Below are 23,073 nucleotides of genomic sequence, written 5' to 3' on the forward strand. Positions count from 1 at the left end.
AAAAAGACATGACCAATACTCACTCATCTCTATCCACACAGATAAGGAGAACCACCAATTTGACAGGTACGACACCAAGATCCCAGGACAAGCAAAGCAGAGACAGGTACGGGAGTTCCTAGAAGCCTAGTGCTCCACGAAGAAAGCCATCATCAAACACATAGGGCTCGACACCATTTACACTCCACTAAGAAGGAAAACCGGAAGAGAGGCAATCCAGCTCAATGGACTCCAGAGCTTTAAAACCAGGCGAGAAAACACAACGGCGCTGCATCGGAGGCTGCACTGATGATGTTACCCGGCTGGCTAATGAAACATCTGCAGAACAACAATGAACCAGCGAGCCAACCAACCTCAACATCCACAACCCGAGCCACAAATCTACTCCAAAACCTGAGCGAACATCACGGATTCAGTAGCTATAAGGAAGTCACAAGCAACAACCCCGTTAAATCTCCTGGGATAAAACAAACTGCGAGGTTAAGCAGAAGATGAAGAAGAATTCCTGTTCCTTATGGACCATGACCCTTTGGAGATCTCTTCTTCAGGGATCAGTGCAGTCTGGGCCATCGTATATATTCAAGGTTGAGTTAGGTCGATTTTTGATGGATGAGGAATTTGAGGGTTATGGGGAGCAAGCAGTAAAATGAAGTTATGGCCACAATCAGATCAAGCATTACTTTGTTGCCTTATGGTTTGAAGAGGCAAGTGGTCTACTCCTACACTGGTATCTTATGTCCTTACTTATTAAATATCTCCAACAATTAATCAGGAATAAACAATAGGGCCAGGCGCGGTGGCTCAGTGATTAGCACTATTGCCTCACAGCATCAGGGGCCCAGGTTCAGCTCTAGCCTTTAGCTACTGTCTGCACAGAGTTTGCAATTTCTCCCGGTGTCTGCTGGAGTTTCTTCCAACAGCCCAAAGATGTGCAGGTTAGGTGGGCTATCCACAGTAAATTTGCGGTTTATGGGGATAGGATGGGCTCGGTCTGGGTGGAATGCTCTTCGGATGACCAGAGTGGTACTCCATGGGCCGAATGGCCTCATTCCACACTGTAGGGATTCTAGGATTCTATGTCGCAGGGGGCATTAAAGCACGGTTGACCATTGATTATCTCACTGTTCATGCGGGCATGCTTCAGCTCAAACTGATTTCTGAAAATCTGACAACAGTGTACAACCTCAGGGTGCGAGTCAGCTTTAGTTGGCACAGCCCAACAGAACTACACCCGTCTCTCTTCTCTCCACTTCAGAACATAAGACTTCAGCTATGAAGAGAGGCTGGATTAGCTCAGGTTGCTATCTTTGGAGCAGAGGAGGTTGAGGGGGGCCTGACTGAGGTGAATAAGATCATGAGGGGCATGGATGAGAAATGGAAAGCAGCTTTTCCCTTTTAGGTGAAGAGCCAGTAAAAAAGGGGACATCATTTTAAGGTGAAGGGAAGAAGGTTTAGAGGGGATTAGAGGATGGTGGGGTCTGGCATGTACTGGTTGGGAGGGGAGATGAGGTGGGAAAATCTCAGAACGTTTAACAAAATACTTGGATAAGCACTTGAAGCATCCTAACATTCAAGGCTCTGGGTCTAATGAGGGAAAGTGGGACTGTTGTAACTTTGGTAGTACAGACTTGGTGTGCTGAGAAACCCCTTCTGCACCATATAATTCTATGTCAGAGTGGAGGTAGGCCAACTAATGCATAAGGTTCACTCAGCTCCTCAGCAAGATCACGGCTGACCCAGTAATCCTCAACTTCACTTTTCTGCCTTTCCTCATTCCCTTCTGGATTAAAAATCCACCCACCTCAGCCAATGGCCCAGTCTTGACAATCCTTTCTGGTAAAGAATTCCACAGATTCACTCCCCTCTATGAAGAGGAATTCCTCCTCATCTCTGTTTTCAACATATGACACCCTTATTCTGCGATCATGCCGTCTGGTCCTAGACTCTCTTACTGGGAGAAACAACCTTTCTACATTCACTCTCTCAAATCCTCCCCCCCCCACCGAAGAATTGTGCATGTTTAGTCTGGATACCCAACAACTGAGAAGTGGCAGTCTTTGAGACAAAGGTACGAATTTTGAATGATCGAGGATCCCAAAGGGATGGGTGCAGTCCTCTTAAAACACCGCAAGATGGTGCTCACTCCTGCTGACTGTTTCTGCACACACAGCGTTCACTATTGAAGCTCAGATCACTGCAAAACGTTACGAGCTTTTCACCGTAGGCTTCAAACCCTTGAAGAGTTCTGCTTCGTTTATTTGAAAATAAACAATGAAACACGTGGCTGATCCCTATCGCTGTGATAGCAGTAACTTCCAGTGGGATCAAGCAGGCAAGATTCTGCCAGCTCATTGGGGAATAGCTTTGCAAATAGCAACAGCTACATTGGCATAGCTTCCCAATACATTCTCATCACTAGGGAAGTTCTCAGAGGCAGGAACAGATATATGAATCTATGATCACCTACAGACTCCTTGGGGGCATTGGGCGCATCGATGCCCAATGGCTTCAATGAGATTGTCGGGTTTTGGCCCCCCCCTTATTTTGTCCTCAGCTACCCATGGGACCCTCTGGGCCCAGGCCCTGTTCACAGTCTCCAGGCCTGTCTCAGCAGCATCCACGTCTCCTGAGGTGAACACAGAGGCTCCCAGATTGCCAGTCCACACCTTGGATTGGCAGTGTCAGATGTCTGCCCAGACACAGGATAAGCTCAGAGGCACAGCCCTCCTCCAGTGCACCTGCTCACCCATACGCACCGCCAGCAAGAGCAGTATCCAGGAGCTCCCTCCACCCTAACATCTGGGCCTCAAACCCCACAAGATAGCCCTACCCAGTGAGTGAGATGTCAGAACTTATGAGGATAAAACTTGGCATCTCATTTTTTTCGCGCACGTTGTTTGCTTTATATGTATGTCTTTATTTATTTATGGGAAGTGGGCATCATTAGCTGGCACAGCATTTATTGTCCATCCGTAGTTGCCTTTGAGAATGAGGTGGTGAGCTGCCTTCTTGAACTGCTGCAGTCCAACTGCTGTGAGTTGATCCACAATGCCCTGGGAGTCTAACCCAGCAACAGTGAAGGACATAAACTCCAAGTCAGGCTAGTTTGGAGGGGAACATAGAGATGGTGGTCTTCCCATGTATTTGCTGCCCTTGTCCTTCCAGATGGTAGAGGCCGTGGGTTTGGAAAGAGCTACTTGAGGAGACCTGGTGAATTTCTGTAGTGCCTCCCATTAATGGTGCACACTGATGCCATGACCATTATTGTTGCAGGATGAGAATGTTTGTAAATGTGATGCCACTCAGACAGATCCATCCTGAGGTGATGCCACTTTCTCCAGTTTTGCTCAATATCTCTCGAACAATGCAGAAGTGACACTAGTTTTTATAGCACGCAACAGTTTAATTTACAAGACTTTCTAAAAATATCTTGGCAATCACAAAATGTCGGCTCCGGCCCTTCCAGCTCAGCTTCTAGTACTTTCTGTGATGTTTGTTGAACTTGCTCCGAGTCCACACTGAATATAGATTAGATTGCAGCCCCACACAATCAAACACAGAAATTCACCAAAGATCCTCAGACATCACCTTCCAAACCCATGACCACTTCCGTCCAGAAGGACAAGGGGCAGCAGATACATGGGAACACCACCACCTCCAAGATTGCCCCCAAGCCACTCACCACCCTGACTTGGAAATATATTGCCGTTCCTTTACTGGGTCAAAATCCTGGAATTCCCTCCCTAAGGGTATTGTGTGTCAACCGTCATCAAGTGGACTGCAGCAGTTCAAGAAGGCAGTTCACCACCACCTTCTCAAGGGGCAACTAGGGACAGGCAATAAATGCTGTCCCAGACAGCAACACTCTTGTCCCACAAAAATAAATAGACTTGGGCATTCTAGTCCAGGATTTTCTCAAGGTAACCTTGCAGGTTGAGTCAGTAGTCAGGAAGGCAAATGCAATATTGGCATTTATTTTGAGAGGACTTGAATATAAAAGCAGGGATGTGCTACTGAAGCTTTATAAGGCCCTGGTCAGGCCTCATTTGGAGTATTGCATGCAGTTCTGGGTCCCATATCTCAGGAAGGATGGCCTGGCCCTGGGGCTGGTTCAGAGGAAGTTTACGAGAATGGTCCCAGGAATGGAAAGCATAACAGATAAGGAACTTTTGAGGACTCTGGGACTATACTCATGGAGTTTAGAAGGATGACGGGAGATCTAATTGAAACTTTCAGAACACTGAATGGCCTGGACAAAGTGGATGTTGGGAAGATGCTTCCATTGGTGGGAGAGTCTAGGACCCGAGGGCACAGCCTTAGAGTAAAGGGAAGACCTTTTTGGAATGGAGATAAGGAGAAACTTCTTCAGCCAGAGAGTGGTGAATCTATGGAATTCACTGCCACAGAGGGCTGTGGAGGCCAGGTCATTGAGTACATTTAAGACTGAGGCAGATAGGTTCTTGATTGTCAAGGGGATCAAGGGTAATGGGGAGGAAGCAGGAGAATGGGGTTGAGGAACTTATCAGCCATGATTGAATGGCAGAGCAAACTAAATGGGCTGAATGGCCTAATTTCTGCTCATATGTCTGATGGTCCTATGGTCTTAAATAGAAAAAAAGAGTAAATTGAACAGGACAGAGGTGAGACTGCCTCCTCATGTGAACGAGCATGAAAAGACCCAAGTTGCAGCCTGACCGCGCACACACCTGAGTGCTTTGGGGCTAGTGAAGCTCACACTTCACATAGCAAAGCAAGACTCCAGCTATTAAAGACCACCTGCCCCTCTGAAAGAGAAGCTACAATGGAAGACTGAAGATTGCAAAGAAATCAGAATTCAGAAAGAAAATTGAGGAGTGGTTGAGCATTAGCACAGGGCATGAGATCCAAAGTGCAATGATGTCATGCTGGAGGTACTAGCCATGGAAGCAGACTCAAGGAGAGAGGGTTACGGTGGCATGTTGGCTGAGTGGTTAGCACCACTGCCTCACAGCTCCTGGGACACGGATTCGATTCCAGTCTTGGGCAACTGTCTGTATGGAGTTAGCACATTCTCCCTGTGTCTGCGTGGGTTTCGTCCAACAGTACAAAGATGTGCAGTTTATACGGATTGGCCCTGCTAAGTGTGGGTGTAGAGTATGTATCGGATGTTCTTCGGGGGTTAGTGCAGACTTGATAGGCCAAATGGCCTCTTACCACACTGTAGGGATTCAATGACTGAGAGACAGGCAGAGAGGTCAGCGGTCACAGTCTAGGCTTGAGGACTAGGCAGCAGTGCCAAATAATATTGAATATATGCTTAGGCCGAGTAACTACATCTTCACCTCTTCCCATTGCACCGTAACACTGACCTCTCATACTGCATGGGATAGCCCAGCCCCATCACTCTGCGGCCTTCACTGACACACAGAGGCCAGGCCTAATACTCACGTACAACCAAACCAACATTGCGATAAACCACACACTCCCCTCTTGCTACCTTCACAGGGCCTCCAGCTATCCTACCAGGGCAGGAGCAGCACCCAAAAGAAATCACCCAATCTGCCTTTTCCTCACAGGGGATGGCCGTGTGTAACAGGAGGGAGATCCAGAGATTGTGCTGGGAGTTGGGGGAGGGGAGAGGTTGTTGGGCGAGTTGATGGGTGAGATGCTGCTGAGGCTAGAGGCGGTGGTTGGTATCATTTCCTGTGCCTCTCCTGGTCTTCATTCTGAGGTGCAGCACAAAATAAAGGCACTGACACTGAGATCAAAGATCTCATGGCCATTTCCCAATCCCTCATAAAGACAACAAAATGTGGAGCTGGATGAACACAGCAGGCCAAGCAGCATCTCAGGAGCACAAAAGCTGACATTTCAGGCCTAGACCCTTCATCATAAAAGGGGGATGGGGAGAGGATTCTGAAATAAATAGGGAGAGAAGGGGAGGCAGACCGAGGATGGATAGAGGAGAAGATAGGTTGAGAGGAGAGTATAGGTGGGGAGGTGGGGAGGGGATAGGTCAGTCCAGGGAGGACAGACAGGTCAAGGAGGCGGGATGAGGTTGGTAGGTGGGAAATGGAGGTGCGGCTTGAGGTGGGAGGAGGGCATAGGTGAGAAGAAGAACAGGTTAGGGAGGCGGGGACAAGCTGGGCCGGTTTAGAGATGCAGTGGGGGAGGGGATGAGCTGGGCTGGTTTTGGGATGCAGTGGGGGAAGGGGAAGAGCTGGGCTGGTTTTGGGATGCAGTGGGAGGAGGGGAGATTTTGAAGCTTGTGAAGTCCACATTGATACCATAGGGCTGCAGGGTTCCCAAGCGGAATATGAGTTGCTGTTCCTGCAACCTTCGGGTGGCATCATTGTGGCACTGCAGGAGGCGCAGGATGGCCCTCATCAAGACACTCTGCTTCCTTACTGTCAGACATCCAGGAAGTGCTCTTTATGGAGACCCTCAGGAGCAGGAGAAAGGACAATGGGCCTGAGGAACAATGGAGCATCAAAATATGAAGCTGACAAAGGCAGCTGCTGGCTCGGATTCTGTCTACAATTTTACACGTGTGCAGTGACATATATCCAATACACAGCGAACTAAGACAGAAAATATTCAACATGGTGCTCAGTTACGAGTGGTGTACCACAAGGATCTGTTCTGGGTCCTCTTCTATTTGTGATTTTGTAAATGATTTGGATGTAGGAGTCGGAGGGTGGATTAGTAAGTTCATGGATGATACAAAGGTGGGCCACGTTGTGGACAGCGCAGAGGGCTGTTCTAGGTTACTAAGGGACATTGATAGGATGCAGAACTGGGCTGAGAAGTAGCAGATGGAGTTTAACCCCAAAAAGTGTGAGGTGACTCGTTTTGGAAGGACAAATTTGAAAACAGAATACAGGGTTTACGGAAAAATTCTTGGCAGTATAGAGGAACAAAGGGATCGTGGGTTTCATGTTCACAGTTCCCTGAAAGCTGCCACCCAAGTGGATAGAGTTGTTAAGAAGGTGTATGGGGTGTTACCTTTCATTAATAGAGGGATTGAGTTCAAGAGCCGTGAAGTTATGCTCCAGCTATACAAAATCCTGGTTCGGCCACATCTGGGGTATTGTGCCCGGTTCTGATCGCCTCATTACAGGAAGGATGTGGAAGCTTTGGAAAAGGTGCAGAGGAGATTTACCAGGATGTTGCCTGGAAGGGAGGGAAGGTCTTATGAGGAAAGGTTGAAAGAGTTAGGGCTTTTCTCTTTAGAACGACAAAGGATGAGAGGTGACTTGATAGAGGTGTACAAAATGATCAGAGGTATAAATCGAATGGACAGCCAGAGACTTTTTCCTAGGGTGGAGGTAACTATTATGAGGGGACACAGTTTTAAAGTGAATGGAGGTAGATATGGGGAGACGTCAGAGGTAGGTTCTTTACTCAGAGAGTGATCGGGGCGTGGAATGCATTGCCAGAGAGAATGGCGGAGTCGGCCTCATTAGGGGCATTTAAGTGGCTATTAGATAGGCATATGGATGATAGTATAAGGTAGGGGTGGAAGTTAGATAGACCTTAGGATTAGGATAAAAGTTTGGCACAACATCGTGGGCCGAAGGGCCTGTACTGTGTTGTAATGTTCCAAGTTCTATGTTCTATGTTCGATGCTCTTTGTTATCACAAAACCAAGACTTTAAGTAGATGTACAGTGACAGACACAAGATAATTTCGACGTGACTCTTTCTAAACATTTAAATGGTTCCTTACAGTATCACTCATCACAGGTAGAAGCTGTCAAAATCTCTCAGGAGTCCTCCCCTTCTGCCCCCACCAGACTTTCAGAGTGGGTCTAAGGCTCCAAGCTGTTTCTGGGACTAGTTCCTGGGTCTCTGAATTTGTTGATCTGAGTCAGGGGACTACAGAAACCCTGAACGTCCCAACCAGGGCAGGAAGGGAGTAAGCAAGAGGTGTCACCTCGATACCCAGCTCTTTGATTGTTACTCACTAAACCCAGGGAAACAACCAAAAATATCAGGACACCAGTGGAAGGCCGACATGTGAAGGGCTCCAGGCTCAATAACCTCAGCTAAGATAATAAAATGTGAGGCTGGATGAACACAGCAGGCCAAGCAGCATCTCAGGAGCACAAAAGCTGACGTTTCGGGCCTAGACCCTTCATCAGAGAGGGGGATGGGGGGAGGGAACTGGAATAAATAGGGAGAGAGGGGGAGGCGGACCGAAGATGGAGAGTAAAGAAGATAGGTGGAGAGGGTGTAGGTGGGGAGGTAGGGAGGGGATAGGTCAGTCCAGGGAAGACGGACAGGTCAAGGAGGTGGGATGAGGTTAGTAGGTGGCTGGGGGTGCGGCTTGGGGTGGGAGGAAGGGATGGGGGAGAGGAAGAACCGGTTAGGGAGGCAGAGACAGGTTGGACTGGTTTTGGGATGCAGTGGGTGGGGGGGGAAGAGCTGGGCTGGTTGTGTGGTGCAGTGGGGGGAGGGGATGAACTGGGCTGGTTTAGGGATGCAGTGGGGGAAGGGGAGATTTTGAAACTGGTGAAGTCCCCATTGATACCATATGGCTGCAGGGTTCCCAGGCGGAATATGAGTTGCTGTTCCTGCAACCTTCGGGTGGCATCATTGTGGCAGTGCAGGAGGCCCATGATGGACATGTCATCAAGAGAATGGGAGGGGGAGTGGAAATGGTTTGCGACTGGGAGGTGCAGTTGTTTGTTGCGAACTGAGCGGAGGTGTTCTGCAAAGCGGTCCCCAAGCCTCCGCTTGGTTTCCCCAATGTAGAGGAAGCCGCACCGGGTACAGTGGATGCAGTATACCACATTGGCAGATGTGCAGGTGAACCTCTGCTTAATGTGGAATGTCATCTTGGGGCCTGGGATGGGGGTGAGGGAGGAGGTGTGGGGACAAGTGTAGCATTTCCTGCGGTTGCAGGGGAAGGTGCCGGGTGTGGTGGGGTTGGAGGGCAGTGTGGAGCGAACAAGGGAGTCACGGAGAGAGTGGTCTCTCCGGAAACCAAGCGGAGGCTTGGGGACCGCTTTGCAGAACACCTCCGCTCAGTTCGCAACAAACAACTGCACCTCCCAGTCGCAAACCATTTCCACTCCCCCTCCCATTCTCTTGATGACATGTCCATCATGGGCCTCCTGCACTGCCACAATGATGCCACCCGAAGGTTGCAGGAACAGCAACTCATATTCCGCCTGGGAACCCTGCAGCCATATGGTATCAATGTGGACTTCACCAGTTTCAAAATCTCCCCTTCCCCCACTGCATCCCTAAACCAGCCCAGTTCATCCCCTCCCCCCACTGCACCACACAACCAGCCCAGCTCTTCCCCCCCCCACCCACTGCATCCCAAAACCAGTCCAACCTGTCTCTGCCTCCCTAACCGGTCCTTCCTCTCCCCCATCCCTTCCTCCCACCCCAAGCCGCACCCCCAGCCACCTACTAACCTCATCCCACCTCCTTGACCTGTCCGTCTTCCCTGGACTGACCTATCCCCTCCCTACCTCCCCACCTACACCCTCTCCACCTATCTTCTTTACTCTCCATCTTCGGTCCGCCTCCCCCTCTCTCCCTATTTATTCCAGTTCCCTCCCCCCATCCCCCTCTCTGATGAAGGGTCTAGGCCCGAAACGTCAGCTTTTGTGCTCCTGAGATGCTGCTTGGCCTGCTGTGTTCATCCAGCCTCACATTTTATTATCTTGGAATCTCCAGCATCTGCAGTTCCCATTATCTCTCAATAACCTCAGCACTTGCTAGGAACATGGTGGCTCACACAGCATCAATAATCAGCTGATATACCAGAGTGAAAGCAAGCATACAAGCTGGACCTCACTAAGAGGGTGGTGCCAGTGATTTGTCACTGTTATCATTAGTCATTAGATATTAAAAGGGACAATAAAATTGGTTCAGGCATTTTTTGTGTATAAAATTTAGTTATGGAAGTTGCAAATCATGACAAAAACAATATTAAATTGAGTTTATCTTAACAATGAAAAGTTTTAAAATGTTTGTGACAACGTTTTCTAAAAGAAGCCTGAGAATTCCCAAAACAAGCAGCCCAGCTTACTAAGATCATTACCTTCAGGGCTGCCATCATTTTGAGAATTTTTCCAATTATAATCATGACTAACTTCAGAATGCTACAGCAATTGTAAAGTGCTTTAAAAACCCCTGAAAGGTATTGGATGAATGCAAGTTCTTTTAATTATGGTAATCTAGTTTTTATTAATAAATTACCAAAACAATGAAGCATGAACTTAGCAACGTTTTCTGTTAACTTCAGAAGTGAAAGTATGACCTTTCTTTTTGGTAAGGTATTAGTCAAGGCTTGTATGAAATTTACAGGAAATTACCAGTGAGTGAGAATGACCGAAGAGGAGATTTTTAACAGTCCAGGTGCGGCACGATGCCTCACGGTGCCGGGGTCCTGGATTTGGTTCCGCCCTCGGGCGGCTGTCTGTGTGGGGTTTGTGCGTTCTCCTTGTGTCTGTGTGGGTTTCTTCCGCGTGCTCTGGTTTCCTCCCACTGCCCAGGGATGTGCAGGCTGGGTGGATTAGCCATGCTAAATTTTCCCATAGTGTTCAGGGATGAGTGGATTCAGTGGTTTGTAGGGGGATGGGTCTGGGTGGGATGCTCTGAGGGTCGGTGTGGACTTGCTGGGTCAATGGGCCTGTTTCCACACTGAAGGGATTCTATGAACTAGGCCTGGTTGACCGTGATCCAACACATCATCCTCCGACACTTCCGCCATCTGCAATCCGACCCCACCAGCAAAGACATTTCTCCCTCCCCACCCTTATCTACTTTCCGGAGGGGCCCTCTCTCTGGGACTCCCTCATCGGCTCCATACTCCACTTCAGCCCTGCCACACCTGGCACTTTTCCCTGCAACCACAGGAAGTGCTAACCCCCATCCCAGGTCCCAAGAAGACTTTCCACATCAAGCAGTTGTTCACCTGCACATCTGCTAATGCGGTATATTGCATCCCCTGTTCCCATTGTGGCCTCCACTATATCGGGGAAACCAAGCAGAGGCTTGGGGACCGCTTTGCAGAACACATATGCTTGGTTCTCATTAAACAACTGCACCTCCCAGTTGCGAACCATTTCAACTCCTCCTCCCATTCCTTAGATGACATGTCCATCCTGGGGTTCTTGCAGTGCCACGACGATGCCACACGAAAGTTGCAGGAACAGAACCTCATATTCCTCTTGGGAACCCTGCAGCCCAATGGTATCAATGTGGACTTCACAAGCTTCAAAATCTTCCCTCCGCCAACCGCATCCCAAAACCAGCCCAGCTCGTCCCTACCTCCTTAACCTGTCCTTCCTCCCACCTATACCCTCCTCCCACCTCAAGCCCCACCCCTATCTCCTATCTCCTAACCTCATCCCGCCCCCTTGACCTGTCTGTCCTCCCTGGACTGGCCTATGTCCTCCCTACCTCCCCACCTACACTTACCTTTATTGGTTCCATCCCTGCCTCTTTGACCTGTCCATCTCCTCTCCACCTATCTTCTCCTCTATTCATCTTCTATCCACCTCTCCCTCTCTCCCTATTTATTTCAGAATACCCTTCCCCTCCCCTATTTCTGAAGAAGGGTCTAGGTTCAAAACGTTAGCCTTCCTGCTCCTCTGATGCTGCTTGACCTGCTGTGTACATCCAACTCTGCACCTTGTTACCTCAGATTCTCCAGCGTCTGCAGTTCCTACTGTGTCTGGCCATGCTATGACTGCTTTCCCATGGTCATCAAGTTCTGGAGCAGAGCTCAAACCTGGAACTACTGAGTCAGAGACATGGACACTACCCACTGGGCCTCAAGATCCTCCACGTCAACCTTCATTTGTGAGTTAGCAGATTAAAGAATAATGGTTGTCTGAAAACACAAAATGAAACAAGAAGAAATGCCCAGGTTGACAAATACTCACTTTGTGAATGAACTCTTCATCTGTGTCTATGATCTTATTGTCACTCTCAATGCGGATTCGGGCCTGGCCATCTGGAAGTTCAGGTGTTCCAAAATCTGGTTTGAGCACTGTGGCTGATGAGGGGGAATAGATTTCTTTAGTGAAACTATCCAACAGTCGGAAAATCTTCACTGAAGCTAACAGTCCTAATGGTGCAACGGCATAGGAGTTGAGTGAGGAAGAGCCTACTACATCATCACTGAGCACAATTCCACTGTTAAAAATTCAAATGCTGGCAATTTTATAGCAATCTTCACAATCTCAGCCCAGATAATGTGCTCAAGCATGCATGGAGTTGATGAAGGGTCTGTTTCTATGCTGTTTGACTCTATGACTCTGTGGCTAAGTTGTGAGATAAATATTAGCCAAGACTTGGACAAACACCTCTACAGTTCATCAAAAACTGCCTGGGTTTCATATTACGTTCAAGCTAGACAACAGAGGGGGCTACAATTTCAGGGCCAGGGAGAGAAATTGTCAGCCCTAGTTCTTTCCTTTCGTACCCTTCAAACTTTTGGAACAGCTTCAAAATCTGATTTTTTCGGAGAGCTGCGTTGAAATGTTCTAGATGGCTACTTTTTGACTTTTTGGGGATACGTTTTAGTTTTCATGGGCTCCTTTTTCATTCAAACTAACTTAGCTACGGAGTGATGATGTCACATAGTGCCAATACCTACTGTAATTATGTTGACATCAGACAGATGACAGAAACAGAATTGGAAAAGCACATCAATATCCTCAATTAACATCAAAGCTCCATTAAAATAAAGCCACAACATATATTGAAAGCATTAATCACTTTGAACCCACACTGTTTAGATTGGCACAAGACAACAAGCGTAAGTTTGAAACAAAAGTTTCTTCTCCAAAATAACCAACACATTCTACACACACGTAGTCATCAAAGGGTCTAGACCCGAAACATCAGCTTTTGGGCTCCTGAGATGCTGCTTGGCCTGCTGTGTTCATCCAGCCCCACACTTTGTTATCACTCTAAACACGCCTTCCTCAGCTCGGTAAGGTCACAGCTGATGCACTTCTATCAGATATGCACAAACTTGGAAAGTTTAGCCTAATGATCCATTTCAGATGTCAATCTCAGATTTAAAATTAACAATTGGCTCGGCGTTCATTATAATAACACATGTCAGTCTTCCCCACCTCACATCACACCTCTTGAAAATATGACACCTTATTCCACAATCATTTGCATGGAATACATTACCTAAGTTCCTGTTAGCTTTGCTTCTAGTCAGCCGAGTATTCCTCTATTCAGAGATTTGAAGATGTTCACTTTCTTTTGCAGTCTTTCTATACTCTTACAGCTGCCTTCACACTGTCCCACCCCTTGCAGCCTTCCTGTTGCTGCAGGCACCCTCTCACTCTTCCCTGTGTCTTGCTGCCTCCTCTCTCCACCACATCTCCACCACTAAAGCTTTCTTCCCTCCCCACATCGCAGCCTTCCCTTCCCTTCTCTTACCCTCCTATAGCCTCTCTCCCGCTCTCCTGTCTCTCTCACATCCCTGCAGCGTCTACCCTTTCTTCTGTCCCAATTCCTGCACCTTCCCTTCTGTCTCTCTCTATATCTCCAGTCAACTGAGCAAATTGTATCTCACTGGCCCTGGCCCTGGCCCTGGCCCTGTCAACTCGCGATTCTCTAGCCCAGTGACCCCTGACCACCACCATGTGTGTTCGTGCTGCATCTTCAATCAGAGGCTGGTTCTAGTCTGTGGTTGCTACAAGTAGTTTCAATACTCAAGCTCTCAGCAGCAAGCACATGGGGAAAGAAGCCTCTAATTGGATAAGCAGCTCTCCACATACTTCTGATTGAATTTTTACATCTTTTAGGGGTTGAATTTGCCCTTAAACCCTCCCCATCTGTTTGATGAGCTCTAGATGGCCAATGGTCCCATTCCCAACTCCTGCCCACCCCCCGCCTCCCCCCACAAGAATATAGGCTACTCCCATGGGAGCCCCAGTAATGAGCACCTCAGACACTACCCTCTTCCAGCCCCTGTTCAGTTTAACATCTCACCCTGGGTCAGCACCTTCACCCATGCAGCACTCACTTGGATGAGCTAAATTCAGTTCCGGTATTAATCAGAGAATATTATTCTATCAGAGACAGGGCTGGCACCTACACTGACTGTTCTCTCAGTTTGCATTTTGTAAGGGAAAGGAAACTGTTCATGATTCGCATCAGGCTGTGACAGAACTGGAAAGGGTGCAGAGGGACATTGGCCAGGGCTGGGGAGTTTCAACTATGAAGAGAGATTGGAAAGACTGGGGCAATGTCCTTAAAGCAAAGGAGACTGAGAGGGGGCATGATTGCGGTGTATGAGATTATGAAGGACATAGTTAGGGCAGACAGGAAGAAAGTTCCATCAAGGGAAAACAATCAATACCAGGGGCATTGATTTAAGGTGAGGGGCAGGAAGTTTATAGGCGGCACGAGGGAAACCATTTTCATCAGAAACCCTCACAACATTTAGTAAGATAGTCCATAAGTCAAGAAGATGGACCTTGGCTTAATCACTTTTTTAATTTTTTTCTTATCTCTGCGTTTTGTTTACTAATATAAGGGCTTTGGTGTGATAACTTAAACACTTTTCACTATAAGTTTTTTTGTAAAGAATACAAGAGGCAATAAATGATTATTCTATTCTATTCTAACATTTAAGAAGTATTTCAATGCGTACATGCGATGTGAAGGCTATACAAGGTTATGGGTCAAATGCTGGAAAATACGATTGGAATAGTTAGCTGACGAATTTTGACTGGTACAGATGCAATGGGCTGAAAGAGATAATGGGAACTGCAGATGCTGGAGAATTCAAGATAACAAAGTGTGTGACTGGATGAACACAGCAGGCCAAGCAGCATCTCAGGAGCACAAAAGCTGACATTTCGGGCCTAGACCCTTCGTCAGATAACTTTGTTATCTTGCAATGGGCTGAAGTTCCTTTCTCTGTGCTGTAGATCTCTATGACTTTACACGTATCCACAGAGTTCTATGCTGTAGCCTCTGAATGGTCTAAGGTTTTTAACATCAGATGCTGGTGCGAGTTTGGAGATGGGGAAGGAGCTGGAGAGTTTTTCAGTTGGAAGGAGGAAATTCTCAGACTTTTCAATGCATGATTCAGCGAGACATGTTTTCTTACTGAACCTGTGCTTGTGACGGTGCCAACATTTTAATCAATAAGAGGTCCAAACCATGCTTCATAAGTTGCAATTACAATCAACAGATGGTGTCATGGAGATATACAGCACAGAAGCAGGCCCTTTGGTCCAACTCATCCATACCAACTAGATATCCTGAATTAACCTAATCCCATTTGCCAGCATGTGGCCCATATCCCTCTAAATCTTTCCTATTCATGCACCCTTCTGACGCTTTTTACATGTTGTAAATGTACCAACCTCCAGCACTTCCTCTGGCAGCTCATTCCATACACGCATCACACTCTGCCTGAGAAAGTTGCCCCTTAGTTCCCTTTTAAATATTTCCTCTCACTCCATAAACCCATGCCGTCTGGTTTTGGACTACCCTACTTTGGGGAAAAGACCTTGACTATTCACCCTAACCATGCCCCTCATGATTCTGTGAACTTCTATAAGGTCAACCCTCACCTACTCCAGGGAAAATAGCCCCAGCCTTATTCAGCCTCTCCCTGGAGCTCAAACCCTGGCAACATCCCTGTTTAACAACATCTTTCCTTTGACAAGGAGACCAGAATTGAACACAGCATGACATGCCAACTTCTACACTCAATGGTTAGAGACAACAAAATTGCAGATGCTGAAATCCAAAGTCGACACACAAAAAGCTGGATGAACATAGCAAGACAGGCAGCATGTGGAAGAAAGGAGCAGTCAATGCTCCAGGTGTACTGAAACAGCCAACAGATAGTGTCATACCCAAAATGTTGACTTCTCCTTTCCTCCAGATGCTGTCTGACTTGCTATGTTCTTCCAGCCTCCTGTTTGTCCACCTTCTATTCTCAGTGGACTAACCAGTAAAGGCAATCCCACCAAACGCCTTCTTCCCCACATGTCTGTCTGCAACTCCACTTTTAAGGAACTATGAGCCTGTAATCCAAGGTCTCTTTATCTGGCAACACTGCCCAGAAGCCTACCATTAAGTGTATAAGTCTTGCCCTGATTTGCCTTACAAAAATGCAGCACCTCGCATTTATCTAAATTAAACTCCATCTGCCACCCCTTGGCCCAGAACTAAAGGCCATTCAAATAAAAGCTTGAATTAAGTGAATGAGTGAGCAGACACAGACGTCTGTGAATGTGTATAAAGCATGAATAATAGTTAATCAAATCCTCTTGAAATCCTTCTTGAAAAGAAACTTCAATTGTATGAAGTCCAAATAGAGTTTTTTTTCCCCTGCATCTCCACATTTGTATTGGTTTGTACTGGGTTCTACTGGGATTAGACAAATATAATTGGGATTGAGAGATGTGTTTCCCTATCTGATGGAAGTTCTTGTGAGAAAACTGCAACGTTTTCTTTTTAGTAAGACACTTCAATATTTTTGCCCTGTCCCTTTCAGTCACGGAAAACTGTACAACGTTCTGGGCTCAGAATTTTACCAGCTGAACATATTGCCCAGATTTCAGCATCTATGGGAAATAAGTAATTTGTAATTTATATAAAACTTCTGGGAAATGCAATTGCTTTGATGTATAGGTGAATATGATGGTTATTGTACTCATGCAATCCCACAGTAAAAATGAAAGATTAATCTGCCTTTGGTTCTGCTGGTCAGGACACTGGGAGAACTCTGACCTTCTGAGTTAGGCCATGGGATTTTTAGGATGGAAATGGCGAACATCTCCTTTAAAGGTGTGGAGGATTCAAGGTCAACAGAAGGGCATGACATTTGGTCTTCTCCCATCAAAGGGACCAGCCGATCACTAATATTTCAACAATACATGAATTGGAAACGAAATCAGCTCATCTAGTTTCTCAGGCATTGATTTTGATTTGGGAAGGGTGTCTATGAATTAATAGGCTATTAAGAATTTAAAGTAATTACCTAAATTGAATCCTTCTTTGTTGACATACCAGACCTGGTCAGTCTCATACCAAACGTCTTCGCTCACCTAACAGCAAGGAAAATGCAGAAGAAAAATACAGGTTCAGCTGATGTGCATTCACTGCAGTAAAATATAGACCATAGCCAAGTGATTTTGTAGCACAGTGATAGTGTCACTCCACACTGAGCCACAGGGCCTAGGTTCAAGTCCCACCTTCTTCTGAAGTGCATCACAATATATCTGGACAGGCCGATTAAAACGTTCAAATACATACTGGGCTTGTGTGGAACAGTGGTAGCGCCTCTAAATGGGAGGCTGGGCTCAAGTCCCACTTCAGATTGATTAGAAAATATTTATGGACCATGTTCAATAGAGAAGGTTTCTACAAAAAGAGACATTTTGAACTCATTATATGTTATAGCCCTTGTATTTCCACCAAATACCAAATGAAGGAAAGGAGAAAGGCTTCGCAGCTTTAATAAAAAAGCTGCTGCAGATACCAGAAGCAACTTTAAAAGTTTGTAAATTAGCCTGAAATCCTTTGACCATGAATACCAGCTTAAAGTACGTGGCTTACTATATGTGAAAGGAAAGTCAAATTTAAAAATGAACTTTAGAGAGAATATTGAATTTCCTCCTGGGAAAACTGTAATCAGATCACCTTCCTCTCCACCAGCAAGGTCTGAAGACAATTCAGTACATTCTGAGAGTAAAGTTCCACATTCTGATTACTGCAATTAGAGAACTTTTAAAATCCTGAATTGGGTAATTGACAGAAATTACCTTTTCTAAGTCCACTCGACTTTCCTCAGTCCCTTGATTTGTTTCGTGATCGATGAGACTTTCACTCGGGCGTTCCGTTACATTCTCCACCTCTGGACTCTCAGTTTCTTGAGAACAGGGCTCTTGTGAAAGTTTCTCTGTGTCCATTTGAGATGTCCCATTTTCCGTTGATAATAGTTCCTCATTTCTGCTGGGCTGCTGCATGCTGGCATTGGTTTCCGTAACAACCGGGCCTTGACTGTTTGGGAATGAGCCATTATTTTGCTGAGGACTGCCTGGCTTTTCCAGTTCGATAGTGCGTTTACCTGCTGATAATCCCCTCACTTGGGTTCCTTTGGGTTTCCGAAACAGTTTTGGTCGTTTGCATTCGGCCTTTTTCTCAGGCGCTGGCGCTGACTGACCCTCAGGCCCATTGCCATGGTGACCATACACTAATAGCTGGGTTCCACTATCCATTGCCTCATCTACTGGCTGGCTCTCATTCTGAGTTAAATGTAAAAAATATTGAACCACACTATCATCCAACTTAGCCGGTCGCTGCAGTGGGAGACAGGGGAAGGGTTCAGAACAATACAAACGGAAAGGATGGGATGAAAATAATGTCATCATTAGCATGCACAGAGCGTCATATGCAGTTAACAATTCTGGGAAAATCAGAAGGCGTCAAACATGCAACAATCCAATCAAAAATTGTGCCAAATAATAAAAATAACAATACATTATTCTGGCCCATTTTAACACAATTGTAATCAGCTGCGGCACCTTTAACTGAAATGTGATATGGAATCAAGATTGGTGCCAGATGTTGCTGTGTAAATTAATGGTTTTGAAAGGGTTAATATTGGAGACCAATCATAAAGACATGGTCTGGAAAAAGGCAGAACCTCTGCAGGATCTTGTAGGGTGAATGCCTTCATTTACAGGTCTCCCATAATCTCAGTCACAATATCTAGATTACTAAAGTAATTTGGACCTGATTGCCATCAAGCGATAAACTACGAGATTCTTGATAACGAAAGAGATTAAAGACTATCAGTAATGTAGAATTGAGAGTAAAAACAGATCTGCAATGATGTTATTGAATGATAGAGCAGGCACAAAGGGCCTTGTCTTATTTCTTGCTTACATGCTCATGTTTCAAGGTAAGAACCTTTTATTATTAGAGTCTGGTAACTTCCCTCTCCCACTGTAAACTATGACAAACTTCAGAGCAGTGGAGAGAAGAGAATGATGACAGCAAGCTACCACAATCACAAGGTGGTAATAGCTGGCAACACGACATACGCAAATGAGCCAGTTGTATAGTGCCACTATTGTACATAATAACATACTGTATGTGTAAAGATAGTAACATTTATATGGCTTATTAAATGTGATAAAAGGCATTTCATAGGGTCATTATCAAAGTCAGCCACTAAAGAGATATTAGGTCAAGTAACTAAAGAAGTTGTCAAAGGATCGGTTTTCCTACAGGCCTTGGAGGAAGAGAAGGGGTAACCAAATGGAAAGCTTTAAGAAGGGGAATCTAGGCATTAGGATCTAGGTGGCTGAAGGCATAATCAATTAGATTGGATTGGTGAATCGAAAAATGGCCAAAGGTGGAGGGACACAAAGATGTTTGCACGTTCTAGGGATGGAGATAGTTTCAGAGGCAATAACAGAGACAGAGACAAATTGTACAATTGTCAGAAATGCTCAGATGTAGCACCCAAATCTGAACCATGCTGCTGGCAGTGTAGCAAGAATGTTCCTCATCTTTCATCGTTCATTATGGTCAATTTTTATGTTCATAGTATCAGGGTGTGGTTTTTGTGAGCTTTCTCAATGAGAACAATGAGTATCACCAGAATAAATGGCTGCCGACTAGAAGTACCAACTCAGGTTGGATGTATCCCTGAGCGTTTCATTGATGAGTTCCAGCATTTATTGGCCAATTGGAAAGCAAATAGAATCTTTGTTAACCAACTGGTTAATCCTGACTATTGCTTCAACAGCCCTTTCCTGCACTATTCCCCCTTCATTTCCAATAATTTCACCATTTTTCTGTTCCCCTCAAAGGGAGGGGGAAACAGAGTCTTTGATTTTCTTTCTTTCCAGTAGAGGTCGATGCATTTTCGATAAACAAGGGGGTGAAGAGTTATCACGGGAGGAAGGAATGTGGAATGATCAGTCATGATCCTACTGGATGCTTGGAGGGTCAAAATCCTGAATATAAGCATAACTAAGGAATTAAAATGTTCAAAGAAAATTTTTAAAATGTTTTTTTAATGCCCTTTCATTATTAATGACTTTTTTTCCTGGTGGCATGCATTATTCTGGTGATTAGTGTTCGGTTTTTGGAGACTCTAGGAGGATCCTGTCAAGTTTGCAGTACTCCTGCCAGCCTATGTTGGAATCAAAAGGTCACTAATTCAAGTCAACTTGAAATATTCATTCCAATTTTACTTGTCTTGGACATAAAATTTTAAAAAGCACAAATAATGCTATGAACAAGATCAGAGATAATGGGAACTGCAGATGCTGGAGAATTCCAAGATAATAAAATGTGAGGCTGGATGAACACAGCAGGCCAAGCAGCATCTCAGGAGCACAAAAGCTGACGTTTCGGGCCTAGACCCTTCATCAGAGAGGGGGATGGGGAGAGGGAACTGGAATAAATAGGGAGAGAGGGGGAGGCGGACCGAAGATGGAGAGTAAAGAAGATAGGTGGAGAGAGTGTAGGTGGGGAGGTAGGGAGGGGATAGGTCAGTCCAGGGAAGACGGACAGGTCAAGGAGGTGGGATGAGGTTAGTAGGTAGCTGGGGGTGCGGCTTGTGGTGGGAGGAAGGGATGGGTGAGAGGAAGAACCGGTTAGGGAGGCAGAGACAGGTTGGACTGGTTTTGGGATGCAGTGGGTGGGGGGGAAGAGCTGGGCTGGTTGTGTGGTGCAGTGGGGGGAGGGGACGAACTGGGCTGGTTTAGGGATGCAGTTCCGGAAGGGGAGATTTTGAAACTGGTGAAGTCCACATTGATACCATATGGCTGCAGGGTTCCCAGGCGGAATATGAGTTGCTGTTCCTGCAACCTTCGGGTGGCATCATTGTGGCACTGCAGGAGGCCCATGATGGACATGTCATCTAGAGAATGGGAGGGGGAGGACAACTGCACCTCCCAGTCGCAAACCATTTCCACTCCCCCTCCCATTCTCTAGATGACATGTCCATCATGGGCCTCCTGCACTGCCACAATGATGCCACCCGAAGGTTGCAGGAACAGCAACTCATATTCCGCCTGGGAACCCTGCAGCCATATGGTATCAATGTGGACTTCACCAGTTTCAAAATCTCCCCTTCCCCCACTGCATCCCTAAACCAGCCCAGTTCGTCCCCTCCCCCCACTGCACCACACAACCAGCCCAGCTCTTCCCCCCCACCCACTGCATCCCAAAACCAGTCCAACCTGTCTCTGCCTCCCTAACCGGTTCTTCCTCTCACCCATCCCTTCCTCCCACCCCAAGCCGCACCCCCAGCTACCTACTAACCTCATCCCACCTCCTTGACCTGTCCGTCTTCCCTGGACTGACCTATCCCCTCCCTACCTCCCCACCTACACTCTCTCCACCTATCTTCTTTACTCTCCATCTTCGGTCCGCCTCCCCCTCTCTCCCTATTTATTCCAGTTCCCTCTCCCCATCCCCCTCTCTGATGAAGGGTCTAGGCCCGAAACGTCAGCTTTTGTGCTCCTGAGATGCTGCTTGGCCTGCTGTGTTCATCCAGCCTCACATTTTATTATGCTATGAACAAGAATTGTTTTTAAGAAAGGGCAGGAAAGTCTTAGCACCCAACATCTCAGTGGTCCTGAAACTGAGACAATGCCACTGATTAAGATTATATTCCTGCTCATAAACAGCCACTAGTGAGTGGGAGGGTCTCTACCACTGAGCCAAAAAATCCCAGCTGCAGTTCCATTTACTTGACAAGTGAGTCTGAGCAGGTTTCCTTTCTTTTTTAACATCAACTCAAATCACTTGATCGAATTTTTTGAAGAAGTGAAGAAGATTGATGAGAGCAGAGCAGAGAACATTGTTTGTGAGGACTTTAGCAAGGTGCTGGACAAGGCACTGCATGGTAGACTGATTAGCAAGGTTAAATCACATGGAATACAGGGGAGGTAGCCATTTGGATACAAAATTGACTCGAAGGTAGGAGACAGAGGCTGGCGGTGGAGGGTTGTTCTTCAGACTGGAGGCCTGTGACTAGCAGTTGCTGCAAGGATCGGTGCTGGGTCCACTATTTTTTATCATTTATATGAATGACTTGGATGTGAACATAGGAGGTATGGTTAGTAAATTTACAGATGACAGCAAAATTGGTGGTGTAATGGACAATGAAGAAGGTTACCCCAGAGTACATCTACATCTTGATCAGATGGGCAAATGGACCAAGAAGTGGCAGAAGAAGTTTAATTTAGATAAATGTGAGGTGCTGCATTTTGGAAAGGCAGATCAGGGCACTTAATGGTAAAGTCCTGGGGAGTGTTGCCAAACAAAGAGATCTTGGGATGCAAGTTCATAGTTCCTTGCAGATAAACAGTGTGGTGAAGAAGGCGTTTGGTACACTTGCCATCATTGTTCAGTGCACTGAGTCTAGGACTTGTGATGTCATGTTGTGACTGTACAGGACATCAGCGAGGCCACTTTTGGAATACCGTGTGCAGTTCTGGTCTCCCTGCTGCAGGGAAGATGTTGTGAAACTTGAAAAGGTGCAGAAAAGATTTAGCAGGATTTCGCCAAGGGTGGATTTGAGCTATAGGGAGAGGCTGAATAGGCTGGGATTATTTTCTCTACAGTATCAGAGGCTGAGGGGTGACCTTATAGAAGTTTATAAGGTCACGAGGAGCATGGGTAGGGTGAATAGCCAAGGGCTTTTCCCCAGGGTAGGGGAGACCAAAACCCAAGGGCACAAGTGAGAGGGAAATCATTTTAAAGGGACTTAAGGGACAACATTTTCAAACAGGGGGCGGTGCATGTATGGAATGAGCTGCCAGAGGATATGGTGGAGGCTGGTACAATTACAACATTTAAAAGGCATCTGGATGGGTGCATGAATAGGAAGAGTTTAAAGGGACATGGGTCAAACGCTGGCAAATGGAACAAGATTAATTTAGGATATCTGGTTGACATGGACGAGTTGAACTAAATGGTTTGTTTCCATATCATGGAACTCTATGACCCTAACGCAAAGTGAAGGGAGTCGTGATGATCTGGAATACCGTGCATGATAAAATAGTTGAAAAAGATACAATGGTAACTATCAAAAGGAAATGGATAAATAGTT

The 23,073-nt window shown here is 46.3% G+C and overlaps 1 protein-coding gene across 6 annotated transcripts in view; it reads right to left on the bottom strand.

Moving 5' to 3' along the window:
• The window catches only part of LOC125464294 (unconventional myosin-XVIIIb-like), a 370,537-nt gene that overhangs the window by 295,292 nt on the left and 52,172 nt on the right, over positions 1-23,073 (bottom strand). For 4 of the 6 annotated variants that reach the window (XM_059654945.1, XM_059654940.1, XM_059654941.1 and 1 more), the window contains 3 exons: positions 17,759-18,295; positions 16,975-17,041; positions 11,888-12,000 (listed from right to left, as the gene is read on the bottom strand). In XM_059654945.1, the coding sequence (XP_059510928.1) occupies positions 11,888-12,000; positions 16,975-17,041; positions 17,759-18,214 (636 nt within the window). In that variant the 5' untranslated portion in view covers positions 18,215-18,295. The remainder of the gene's footprint in view (positions 1-11,887; positions 12,001-16,974; positions 17,042-17,758; positions 18,296-23,073) is intronic. The other 2 variants (XM_059654944.1, XM_059654943.1) reach the window with 1 other exon arrangement.

The sequence above is a fragment of the Stegostoma tigrinum genome, chromosome 26 (assembly GCF_030684315.1).
Source record: "Stegostoma tigrinum isolate sSteTig4 chromosome 26, sSteTig4.hap1, whole genome shotgun sequence".
Lineage (NCBI taxonomy): Eukaryota > Metazoa > Chordata > Chondrichthyes > Orectolobiformes > Stegostomatidae > Stegostoma > Stegostoma tigrinum.